This window comes from Crotalus tigris, unplaced genomic scaffold (assembly GCF_016545835.1).
Source record: "Crotalus tigris isolate CLP2741 ecotype Arizona unplaced genomic scaffold, ASM1654583v1 scf7180000018609.294051, whole genome shotgun sequence".
NCBI classification, from domain to species: domain Eukaryota; kingdom Metazoa; phylum Chordata; class Lepidosauria; order Squamata; family Viperidae; genus Crotalus; species Crotalus tigris.
In genome coordinates this window covers 36,507-48,379 of record NW_024097104.1, presented here as the reverse complement: position 1 = coordinate 48,379, position 11,873 = coordinate 36,507, and the positions used below count along the sequence as shown (strand labels likewise).

Below are 11,873 nucleotides of genomic sequence, written 5' to 3'. Positions count from 1 at the left end.
GGTCTTGCAGAACCGAATCCATAGTTTGGTCCTCGGCTGCAGAGGCCTTCCAGAAAGCCCTGTGACTGAGAAATGCAGGTATGGCTGCAGAAGAGGCCTCAGAAGAAGTGGGCCAGCGAGGAGAGGCCTGGCTGCAAGGGAAGTGGGTGCAGGGTGGGTGGGGTAGCTCCACACGCCCCACTCCCGCCCTAGCTTGATTTTTAAGTGTGTGCCTCACCCCAAAACTAGGCCTTATTTTTGGAATAGGGCTTATATTAGGCCCACCCACAAAAATCAAGCTAGGGCTTATTGTTGGTGTAGGTCAGGGATAGACAACTTTGGCTCTTTTATGATTCGTGGACTTCAACTCCCAGAATTCCTGAGACAGCATGGCTCAGCTTGGAAACTCTCCCTTTCCCTCAGCATGGCTGGCTCAGGAATTCTGGGAGTTGAAGTCCATGAGTCATAAAAGAGCCAAGGTTGCCTACCCCTCATGTAGGCCTTACTTTCGGGAAAACCACGGTATCTTTATAGGGAATCTAGGGTTATTCTAACTTCTAAATTGAAATTGATGATCTCCAACTCTTCAGATATAAACATCTTTTTGAAAAATTGTTCTCTTCTTTAAAAAAAATACTTTATATACAGTATATGGCAGTATATGACTACGTCCTGTAAAGATCCACCAGTAACACTTTGAGACTTCTTCCGTGTGATAGTCCAAAGGTTATATGTAGATGACATAATCACTCCTGATTCTTATGAATCTTGGAAAAATACTTTCCTTCAAAATTCTAATAAATCACTTGCAGGTACTCTCCTTTGTTCAGTGCTGTTGTAACTCTGAATGTGCACTAAATGAATGGTCGTAAGTCAAGGACAACCTGTAGGAGACAGAAATGATTCATTGTACAGCTAGAAGATCTCAAAACACCAGCAATTGTGTTTCTTTTCCACACAGGTGGGTTTGAATGTCATGGCTGATGCATCAATTAGGGCAGCCTTTCTCTACCTGGACAACTTTTAAAATGTGCGAACTTCAACTTCAGCAAAGAATAAAGGTCCAACTTCAAGCCCTCCCATCTTAAAGTGGCCAAGGTTGAGAAATACTAAATCGGGGCATCCACCAAGCAGCTGAGGTAGCTCACAGCAAGTCTTGTTTAGTGCCGTTGTCATTGGAGGCACCTTCTAGATTCTCCATCACCAGAACCTGTGTCTTGTCCACCCAGTTCCCCTTTTGAGTTGACCGGCCTGCAGCACAGGAGGGCAGATCATGGTCTATCTGCTGGGGAACCGTGACTGGCAAGACTGCATTGCTTTGTGCCCGTTGAGAATACATTTCCCGAGGTATCACCTCCCCGGAGCAGAGCTGCAGCTGGAAAGCAGCTTGGAAACCTCGACGGAAGTTCTCGTTGAAGAAGCCATAGATGATTGGGTTGATGCTACTGTTGAAGAAGGCCAACCAATGGGCAAAGGGGTAGACGTAGATATTGATGAGCTTATGCTGTGCCTCATCCAGTTCTGCGTAATCAGATAGCATGGCCAAGGTCCACAGGGGCAACCAGGAGAGGATGAATAATAAAGCCACAATGATCAGCATCTTGATGACTTTCAACTTCTTCTTGTAAACGGAGTGGCGCTCATGGCCTTGTTTCCCAGAGGCAAGCACTGTGTTGAAGAGCGTGATCCCTATCCGAGCGTACATGATGACAATGAGCGACAGGGGAGCCAAGTAGATGTTGGCAAAGAGGACGGTGGTGTAGATCTTTTTCATGTCCTCGTTGGGCCAGTCTTCCCGGCACCAGTAGATGGGACGGGTTTGGTTGTCCTCCTCAAGAATGACCTGGAAATGCTTTTCTTCCATTAACTTCAGCATTACAGCAGAGGGACACATGATGGCAACAGCCAGGACCCAGATGATGGCTATCAGCATAAGTGCTATCCATACGGTAAGTTTTGGTTTAAAGGGGTAAACAATAGAACGGAACCTACAAGCGAGAGAAAAAGAATATTTCAGTTTGTTAAACTGCAACACCGCAGAATAGCCACATGGTCAACAGCAACGCAAAGTCGATTTTTATTGTGCTAAGAATCATGGAATAACAGAATAACACCATAACAGAGTTGGAAGGGACCTTGCAGGTCTTCTAGTCCAGCCCATGGCAGTAGACCTTCTTCCATTTCAGACAAATGGCTGCCCAATCTCTTCTTAAAAACCTCCACTAATGGAGCACCCACAACTTCTGATGGAGCACTCACAACTTCTGAAGGCAAGCTCTTTCACTGATTTTATTATTCTCACTGTCAGGAAGTTGGATCACTTTCTGATAAGTTTCCATCTATTATTTCTTGTCCTAGGAATTGTCTAGTAATTTTTTTGTCTGCCTTCCTTCCTTCCTTCCTTCCTCCCCTCCCTTCCTTTTCCTTCCTTCCTTCCTTCCTTCCTTCCTTCCTTCCTTCCTTCCTTCCTTCCTTCCTTCCTTCCTTCCTTCCTTCCTTTGCTAAAGAGAAACAGTAATCTACAAAGCACAGCACTTTCCTGTCAAATATTACAAAAGGTAAACTAGACTTCTGAATACACATATAATTAGTTTGATTGATTATGACTTTGAAACAGTGCTGGCTTGCATCTCTAACTTTCAGTAACAACATCACACAATAGAAACTGTCATATACCGGTACATATTTAATGTCATGGTGCAGAAATGCCTGAGCAAAAATAAATGAACTGTGGACCTATGTGCTTGTGCTTTCTATCCTTTTCTATCCAATGAAGTTTAGGGAACGGAAACCAAAAAAACTTTCATTTTCTGACTAGACTTAACTGGAATTCAATCATTAGCCTGAACTGGGATAGACTGAGGAACAATGGTTAATACCTGGTTTCTTGAAATCAGCCAGGTTCATACCATCACAATCTTTCCTTGTTAACAAGGCACAGTTCAAACTAACCAGATTTCTCCCGATCTACTGGCTTGTTTTGATCAAAGAATAAATTAAAATCATTTTAAAACAGGAAGTATAAGCTTTCCTCGTGATTATGCTAAAAAGAACAGAGGGCCTCAGAAGCCCTTCTGCTTCTTCATGTCCTACTGAAATAAGATATATTTAAAAGTGCCCACTCAGTTGAACCATTGATCCCCTTAGCCCATGATTTTATACTAATAATGGAAGCAGTTTTCAAGTACATTCAGGCAGATGTTTCTACAGCCTGACAATTACTTTTTTTTTGTCAGGGAATTGCGAAACTGGTGTCCAAATTAAGTTATAGACACTAACTTGCAGTTTTATATAAATAAATATATTTTACATCTCTATATACAGCAAACAAGATAGTCATGCTAAGGGGAGCATCGTGAGGTAAATGACAGGGTACACTGAAGAAAAAAGGCGGGAAAAAAGGGAAACTCCCCTTCCGCACCCATAGCAACCAATCACAGTGCAGATTGCCTCAGGCAGGAGCCAGCATTCTGCTACCAATCAACCATAACTGTGTGGTAGAATAACTTAACTTTATTGTCACTTAAAATGAGATTTCATTGCATAGAACTCTCAAAGGATCACCCACCTCCAATATACACTACATAAATATGACAAACAAATTGTTGCGTGCACTTACATATACACACACATATATGACACAGAGAAACATCACAGCCTAGGTTGGATGTATACTTACATGGCAAAAAAAACCCAAATCTTGCGAGTTTACCAGACGGATGGCATAAGGAACAAAGCTATTACAGAATCTAGTAGTTCTGCTATAAATACTTCAAAACCTCCTCTCAGAGGGGAGCAACAGGAACAGACCATGAAGTGGGTGTGTGGTGTCTCTAATGTTTCAAGCTTTAAACACATAGCGCTTATAAGCAGTTCTAAGTGTTCTAGCTCACTGCCCAATCTCACTGCTCCAGCTACTAAATTTAGATATCTTCATTGAAAAGTGAGGGACTTAACTGGAGATCTTCCTCAGATGAAATATTTGTCCACCATTTGTGCTATAAACTCCTCCTCAGAAACCTAAACACGGTCTAGCAAAAGCCTCTGGTTTAAATGTTGAAAGCTCTCCATTTAAGATTTTTCAGTAAGGATTTTCAACCTATAAAGGAGAATATTTGTAGCTCAGGTTTTGAAACGAGGGGTTCTTGGTGCTCTCTGAGCTTGGTGTCATGGTTCCGAAAGATGAAACTCTTCAAAGAACTTTGAGGCATTGTTTACCTTAAAGAATCTTTATTCAAGCAGCATAGCTTCAGCACGTACATAATCGAAGCCAAAATCTGACTTCCCCTCCCTTCAGCACATAGATCAAAGCACAATTCCCTCCTACAACTAACTGTCATAAATCACATTCTCCAATTAGTTTGAAATGCTGGCTTTCTGTCCAGTTCTTTATTCCCGCCATGCCTTATCAGCTCTTATTACAATTTTGTATGTCTAACTGTTGTTGTTGTTAATTGCGAAGTCGTGTCCGACCCATCGCGACCCCATGGACAACGTTCCTCCAGGACTTCTCTACCATCTTCTGGAGTCCATTTAAGTTCACACCTACTGCTTCAGTGACTCCATCCAGCCATCTCATTCTCTGTCGTCCCCTTCTTTTATTACCCTCAATCTTTCCCAGCATTAGGCCCTTCTCCAGTGAGTCCTTCCTTCTCATTAGGTGGCCAAAGTATTTGAGTTTCAACTTCAGGATCTGGCCTTCTAAAGAGCAGTCGGGGTTGATCTCTTCTAGAACTGACCGGTTTGAACGCCTTGCAGTCCAAGGGACTCGCAGGAGTCTTCTCCAGCACCATAGTTCAAAGGCCTCAATTCTTTGGCGCTCAGCCTTTCTTATGGTCCAACTTTCACAGCCATACATTGCAACTGGGAAAACCATGGCCTGGACTATACGCACTTTTGTTGGCAGGGTGATGTCTCTGCTTTTTAGTATGCTGTCTAGATTTGCCATAGCTTTCCTCCCCAGGAGCAAGCGTCTTTTAATTTCTTGGCTGCAGTCCCCATCTGAGGTGATCTTGGAGCCCAGAAAAATAAAATCTGTCACTACCTCCATTTCTTCCCCATCTATTTGCCAGGAATTGAGAGGGCCGGATGCCATGATTTTGGTTTTCTTAATGTTGAGTTTCAAGCCAACTTTTGCACTCTCCTTCTTCACCCGCATCAAGAGGCTCTTTAGTTCCTCTTCACTTTCTGCCATTAGAGTGGTATCATCTGCATATCTTAGGTTGTTGATATTTCTCCCGGCAATCTTAATTCCAACTTTTGATTCATCTAGCCCTGCCTTTCTCATGATGTGCTCTGCATATAAGTTAAATAGGCAGGGCGACAGTATACAGCCTTGCCAGACTCCTTTTCCAATTTTGAACCAATCAGTGATTCCGTGTCCAGTTCTCACTGTTGCTCTTGACCCGCATATAGGTTTCTCAAGAGACAAATGAGATGGTCTGGTACTCCCATCTCTTTAAGAACTTGCCACAATTTGTTGTGATCCACACAATCAAAGGCTTTTGCATAGTCAATGAAGCAGAAGTAGATGTTTTTCTGGAACTCCCTAGCTTTCTCCATGATCCAGCGTATGTTGGCAATTTGATCTCTAGTTCCTCTGCCTCTTCGAAATCCTGCCTGTACTTCTGGTAGTTCTCGATCCACATACTGCTGGAGTCTAGCTTGTAGGATTTTAAGCATAACTTTACTAGCATGTGAAATGAGTGCAATGGTGCGATAGTTTGAACATTCTTTGGCATTGCCTTTCTTTGGAATTGGAATGTAAACTGACCTTTTCCAATCCTGTGGCCACTGTTGAGTTTTCCAAATTTGCTGGCAAATTGAGTGTAGCACTTTTACTGCATCGTCTTTTAAGATTTTGAATAGCTCAGCTGGAATACTGTCACCTCCACTAGCTTTGTTGTTGCTCAGATTTTCTAAGGCCCATTTCACTTCACATTCTAGGATGTCTGGTTCGAGGTCAGTGACCATCTCATTGTGGTTATCTGGGATGTTAAGCTCATTCTTGTATAGTTCTTCTGTGTAGTTTTGCCATCTCTTCTTAATCTCTTCTGCCTCTGTTAGGTCTCTGCCATTTTGGTCCTTTATCATGCCCATCTTTGCATGAAACGTTCCCTTCATATCTCCAATTTTCTTGAAGAGATCTCTGGTCCTCCCTATTCTGTTGTTTTCTTCTATTTCTTTGCACTGTTCATTTAAGAAGGCATTCTTATCTCTTCTAGCTACTCTCTGGAATTCTGCAATTCTTTCCTTTTCGCTTCGCTTCCCTTCTTTCCTCAGCTATTTGCAAAGCTTCCTCAGACAGCCATTTTGCTTTCTTGCATTTCTTTTTCTTTGGGATGGTTTTAGTTGCTACCTCTTGTACAATGTTGCGAACTTCCATCCATAGTTCTTCAGGCACTCTGTCTATCAGATCCAGTTCCTTAAATCTATTTGTCACCTCTACTGTATATTCATCAGGAATATGATTTAGTTCATACCTGAGTGGCCTAGTGCTTTTCCCTACTTTTTTCAATTTAAGCCTAAATTTTGCAACGAGAAGCTCATGATCTGAGCCACAGTCAGCTCCTGGTCTTGTTTTTACTGATTGTACAGAGCTTCTCCATCTTTGGCTGCAGAGCACATAGTCAATCTGATTTCTATGTTGACTGTCTGGTGATGTCCATGTGTAAAGCTGTCTCTTGGGTTGTTGGAAAAGAGTGTTTGTTATGACCATCGTATTCTCTTGACAAAATTCGATCAGCCTGTGCCCTGCTTTATTTTGTACTCCAAGGCCAAACTTGCCTGTTATTCCGGTTATCTTTTGGCTTCTTACCTTAGCATTCCAATCCCCCATGATGATAAGGACATCATTTTTTGGTGTTAATTCTATAAGGTGCTGTAGGGCTTCATAGAACTGGTCAATTTCATCCTCTTCAGCACCAGTGGTTGGGGCATAGATTTGGATTATTGTGATATTGAATGGCCTTGGATTCGAATTGAGATCATTCTGTCATTTTGGGGATTGTATCCCAGTATTGCTTTTCCTATTCTTTTATTGACTATGAAGGCTACTCCATTTCTTCTGAGGGATTCTTGCCCACAGTAGTATACCTGATGGTCATCTGAGTTAAATTCACCCATTCCTGTCCATTTTAGTTCGCTGATTCCTAAGATGTCAATGTTCAGTCTTTTTTTTTATTATTATTGAAAATTTTTTAAAATTTTACAAAAAGTTCCCTTCCCCAGACCCTCCCAACCCACCCCAACACTCCCCCAACCTTCCCAGAGCTGAATACAGGCTTAATTAAAATTTAAAAGAAAAAATTTTAAACACAAATAAACCATATACAAATGTGCTTACAATAATTAAACAAATTATAAAATACTTTAACACCAATATTTAAAAAGCAGAAAGAGAAAAGGAAAAGAAACAAGAAAAAGAAGAAAAAAGAAAAAAAATTAAAAAAGGGAATATCTAAAAAATATCTTAAACTTTAAATATAAATTATTCAAAAGCTAAATAATATTTTTTATATCATACTTGTATTGTATAAAATTTATCCATCTTTTCCATACCAAAAGGTACTTCTCTTGCGATTGATCTTTCAAGAAAGCCGAAATCTTTGCCATTTCCGCTAAGTAAGAAACTTTAAGAAACCATTCTTGCAAAGTAGGCAAAGATTCCTTCTTCCAACATTGCCCTACTAACAACCTAGCCGCTGTAATTAAATTTAACATTAATATAGTTTCTTTACTGTCACAATCAGAAACAATACCCAGCAAAAACAATTGTGGAGTAAATTTTATCCTTCTTTTAAAAATTCTTTGAATATTCCACCATATCTTAATCCAAAAAGCTTTTATGTTTTTGCATAACCACCAAATATGATAATAAGTGGAATTCAAGCAACCACATCTCCAACATTTAGGCTGCAAGTTTGAATACATATGAGACATTTTTTGCGGATCAAGGTGCCATCAGTAAAACATTTTATAAAAGTTTTCCCGTTTTGGGCTTGTGTAAATTTGACATTCCTCACCCAAATAATCTCCCAAGTATCTAATGGAACCAATTCATCAAAATTTTGTGCCCATTTAACCATACAATATTTAACTAGTTCTGCTTCTGAATCCAATTCCACTAACACCCCATAAATTCTTTTAATATGGGTTCGTCTTTGATCTTTTATTTGTTTTAATAAATTCTCATCCTCTCTGAGCAAACCCACCTTGCAATCTATCTTCCATCTTTCCAATAATTGTCTATACTGAAACCATGAATAAATAATGTTTTCTTGTATTAAATCTTCCATAGATTTTAATTGCCAATTTTTACCATCCCATCCAAGTAATTGTGTATAAGAAATACTATCCATCTTAACTCCTCTCCTTATCCCTTCTATCGCATGCCATAGGATAGCCCATAATGGAATTCTAGAGTCACCTCTATAATATTTCTTCCAAACCCAAAGAAGTTCTTAAAATATTAGACTTAAAAACCCTATCAACCTTTTTATTAAAAATTAAATAGGCATGCCATCCAAAAAGTAAATCCCATCCCTCCAGGAGGAGTACATCTACATTTGTTAAGTTAACCCAATCACTAATTAATGTTAACACCACGGCATCATAATACAATTTCAGGTTCAGTACCTTGAGTCCACCTCTCTCACGAATATCTTGTATAATTTTAAGTTTTACTCTTGGTTTTTATCCTGCCAAATAAATTTATTGATACCTTTCTGCCATTCATTTAAGTTGGCCTCGTTCTTTAAAATAGGTATCATTTGAAATAAAAAGAGAAACTTTGGCAAAACATTCATTTTAATCGCTGCAATTCTCCCCAGTAGGGATAATTGCAGCTTCTTCCAATTTTCCAAATCCTTTTGTATTTTAGATGTTCAGTCTTGTCATCTCTTTTTTGACTACGTCTAGCTTGCCTTGATTCATGGATCTTACATTCCAGGTTCCTATGGAGAAAAAATCTTTACAGCATCGGACTTTCCTTTCACCACCAGATATATCCACAGCTGAGCGTCCTTTCGGCTTTGGCCCAGTCGCTTCATTCTTTCTGGCACTACTAGTACTAGCCCTCTGCTCTTCCCCAGTAGCATATTGGACACCTTCTGACCTGAGGGGCTCATCTTCCAGCGTCATATCTTTTTGCCTTTTAGTACTGTCCATGGGGTTTTCATGGCAAAGATACTGGAGTGGTTTGCCATTTCCTTCTCCAGTGGATCACATTTTGTCAAAACTCTCTGCTATGACCTGTTTGTCTTGGGTGGCCCTGCACGGCATAGCTTATAGCTTCATTGAGTTATGCAAGCCCCTTCGCCACGACAAGGCAGTAATCCATAAAGTCTAACTAACTCCCATCAAATTCCTCCCCCTCCCTCCAGTATCATCTTATTCTAAGAGTAAAGAAAGAAAAAGGCTGCATCTCCATATGTTGTCAAAGCAAGAACATCCAATGTTAGCAGTGTTGACACTTGGGTGTTTTCTTGCAGAGGTTTCATTATCCAAACTAGGGAACCCCCTCAGTGCCAGTGATGTTACTGCCCAGCACTGATGCAGCATTGATGATGTTACCTAGTTTGGGTAATGAAACATCTCCAAAAAAAGTCTATGGAAATTCTCAGTCATCCAAGTCATAGTTACCCCAAAGGTGCTTTTTCACGAGGCAACTGGATTTTCTTGTTTTTCTTTTTTAAGCTGAAGAAGGTTCTTGGATGAGAAGCAAAACATCTTCAAAGAAAAACAAGAAAGTCCAGTTGGCTCATGAAAAAGCACCTTTGGGTCTTCAAGAAAACAACCAAGCTCAGAGAGCACCAAGGACCCCTGATGTTCTACCTTTTAAGCCTTAGATTCCAACATAACTTTTCACAGGGTATCCATGTCTTGCTTTTTTCGTCACTTTATCATTATGGGGTATATTTTCTTCCCCGGGGCTAATTCTTCCTGACGTTAGAGCACTTTGATCTCATTACTAAGTCTGAGGAACATACAATTCTAGGTGACAGAGGAACAACAGATTTCTGGACTCCATATCAATTTCTAGGTGTTTACAAAGCCTTACCTATCAACTGCAATGGCTACCAAAGTGAAGACTGAAGCAGAAACAGATATTCCCTGGACTGTGCCATTCATTTTGCAGGCAACGCTTCCAAAAGGCCATCCTGGAAAATAAAGCATTGTTTTAGATGAAAAGGTCAACAACCGTGTTCAATTATTTTCAATTAGTAGACAAGCAAAAGGCTACATACAGCATTTGGAAACAGCCACAGCATTCAATAACTTTCTAGTTCACTTTGTATAAATATTAAAGGGATAAGGTCTGGGGTTTTTTTTAAAAAAAAAATCAACTGAATTGCATAGGCTGAGTTTATACATCATATTACAATGATAATATGATTTGTTTGGCTGTGGTTTAACATGCAAAACTAGCTATGACCGGCATTTATAATGTACCGTATTTGTGACTCCAAATAGTGGTTTAGTCAACCAAAGATGGTTAAACAATCCCTAATTTTCAAGGCCCATAATCCATGGGACTTGATCATGAATTGATCAAAAATCATGATATAGGACAGTAGTGGTGAACCTATGGCACAGGTGCCAGAAGCAGCACTCAGAGCCCTCTCTGTGGGCACACGCGCTGTCACCCCAGTCCTAGGCCTTCAGCTGGGATTTATAAAACCTTTTCGCTTTAGGCCTCTGCCACCTTGTGCAAAAAAAAAAAAAGGTTCAATCAATCAGTCAATTTCAACTTCTCGCGGGAAAAAAAATCTTGCAAAGTTGGAATTGATTGATTGAACTTTTTAGTCCCAGCCAGTTACCACCGCAGCCACGCCCACCCAATGGGCCACACCCACCTGGCACCCAATGATGCATAAGTGGATTTTGGGTTGCAGTTTGGGCACTCGGTCTCTGAAAGGTTCGCCATCACTGATATAGGATGATGCTTGTGAGGAAAACAAATTTTTGGAAACACAGAAGTGTGTTAGCAAGATAGCAACAGGAGGAATGTGTGCTAATAGGGGCAGCCTTGAAGTCCTCAGTTCTCAGTACAGTTATACCTCATCACTTGACTGCTTCAAAACTTGTCGAATTCGGTATTCAATGCGTTTTGAAGCAGAAATCTTATCCCAACACTTGTCTTTCCCCCAGCAGTCAACATGCAAGGAAGAACTTGCTGATGTCGGCTGCCTCGTGCTATTTCTTCCAGTCAAAATAGCGGGCCCCTTAGTAAATCACGTGATTTTCTTGGTAGCCATCAGTTTTAGTATTCGGCAGAATGAATTAACGATGAGGATCAAGGTACCACTGCAACTGAGTCAAGGCCATGATTTTCCCAGTTGCAATGTATGGCTGTGAAAGTTGGACCATAAGAAAGGCTGAGCGCCAAAGAATGGAGGCCTTTGAACTCTGGTGCTGGAGAAGACTCCTGCGAGTCCCATGGACTGCAAGGCGATCAAACCGGTCAGTCCTAGAGGAGATCAACCCCGACTGCTCTTTAGAAGGCCAGATCCTGAAGTTGAAATTCCTTTGGCCACCTAATGAGAAGAAAGGACTCCCTGGAGAAGAACCTAATGCTGGGAAAAATTGAGGGCAATAGAAGAAGGGGACGACAGAGAATGAGGTGGCTGGATGGAGTCACTGAAGCAGCAGGCATGAGCTTAAATAGACTCCAGAAGATGATAGAGGACAGGAAGGCCTGGCGGAACATTGTTCATAGGGTTGTGATGGATCGGACATGACTTCACGGTTTTCTGTTGGAATTCCTCCAGAAATTATTAAATAAACAATTATTACAGCAAGCCTTGATTATTGGTGTTTGGGTCCCATGTTTGATTCCAAATACTGTAGGCATGTCTGTGTTACAAGGCAGACCAGGCTAAGAAGAAAAAAAA

General features: G+C 40.8%; 1 protein-coding gene across 5 annotated transcripts in view; it reads right to left on the bottom strand.

The window, feature by feature from the left end:
* Positions 1-387: 387 nt before the first annotated feature.
* NPFFR2 (neuropeptide FF receptor 2) overlaps positions 388-11,873 on the bottom strand; it is a 34,803-nt gene continuing 23,317 nt past the window's right edge. For all 5 annotated transcript variants that reach the window (XM_039355132.1, XM_039355130.1, XM_039355134.1 and 2 more), the window contains 2 exons: positions 10,040-10,139; positions 388-1,967 (listed from right to left, as the gene is read on the bottom strand). In XM_039355132.1, the coding sequence (XP_039211066.1) occupies positions 1,124-1,967; positions 10,040-10,139 (944 nt within the window). In that variant the 3' untranslated portion in view covers positions 388-1,123. The remainder of the gene's footprint in view (positions 1,968-10,039; positions 10,140-11,873) is intronic.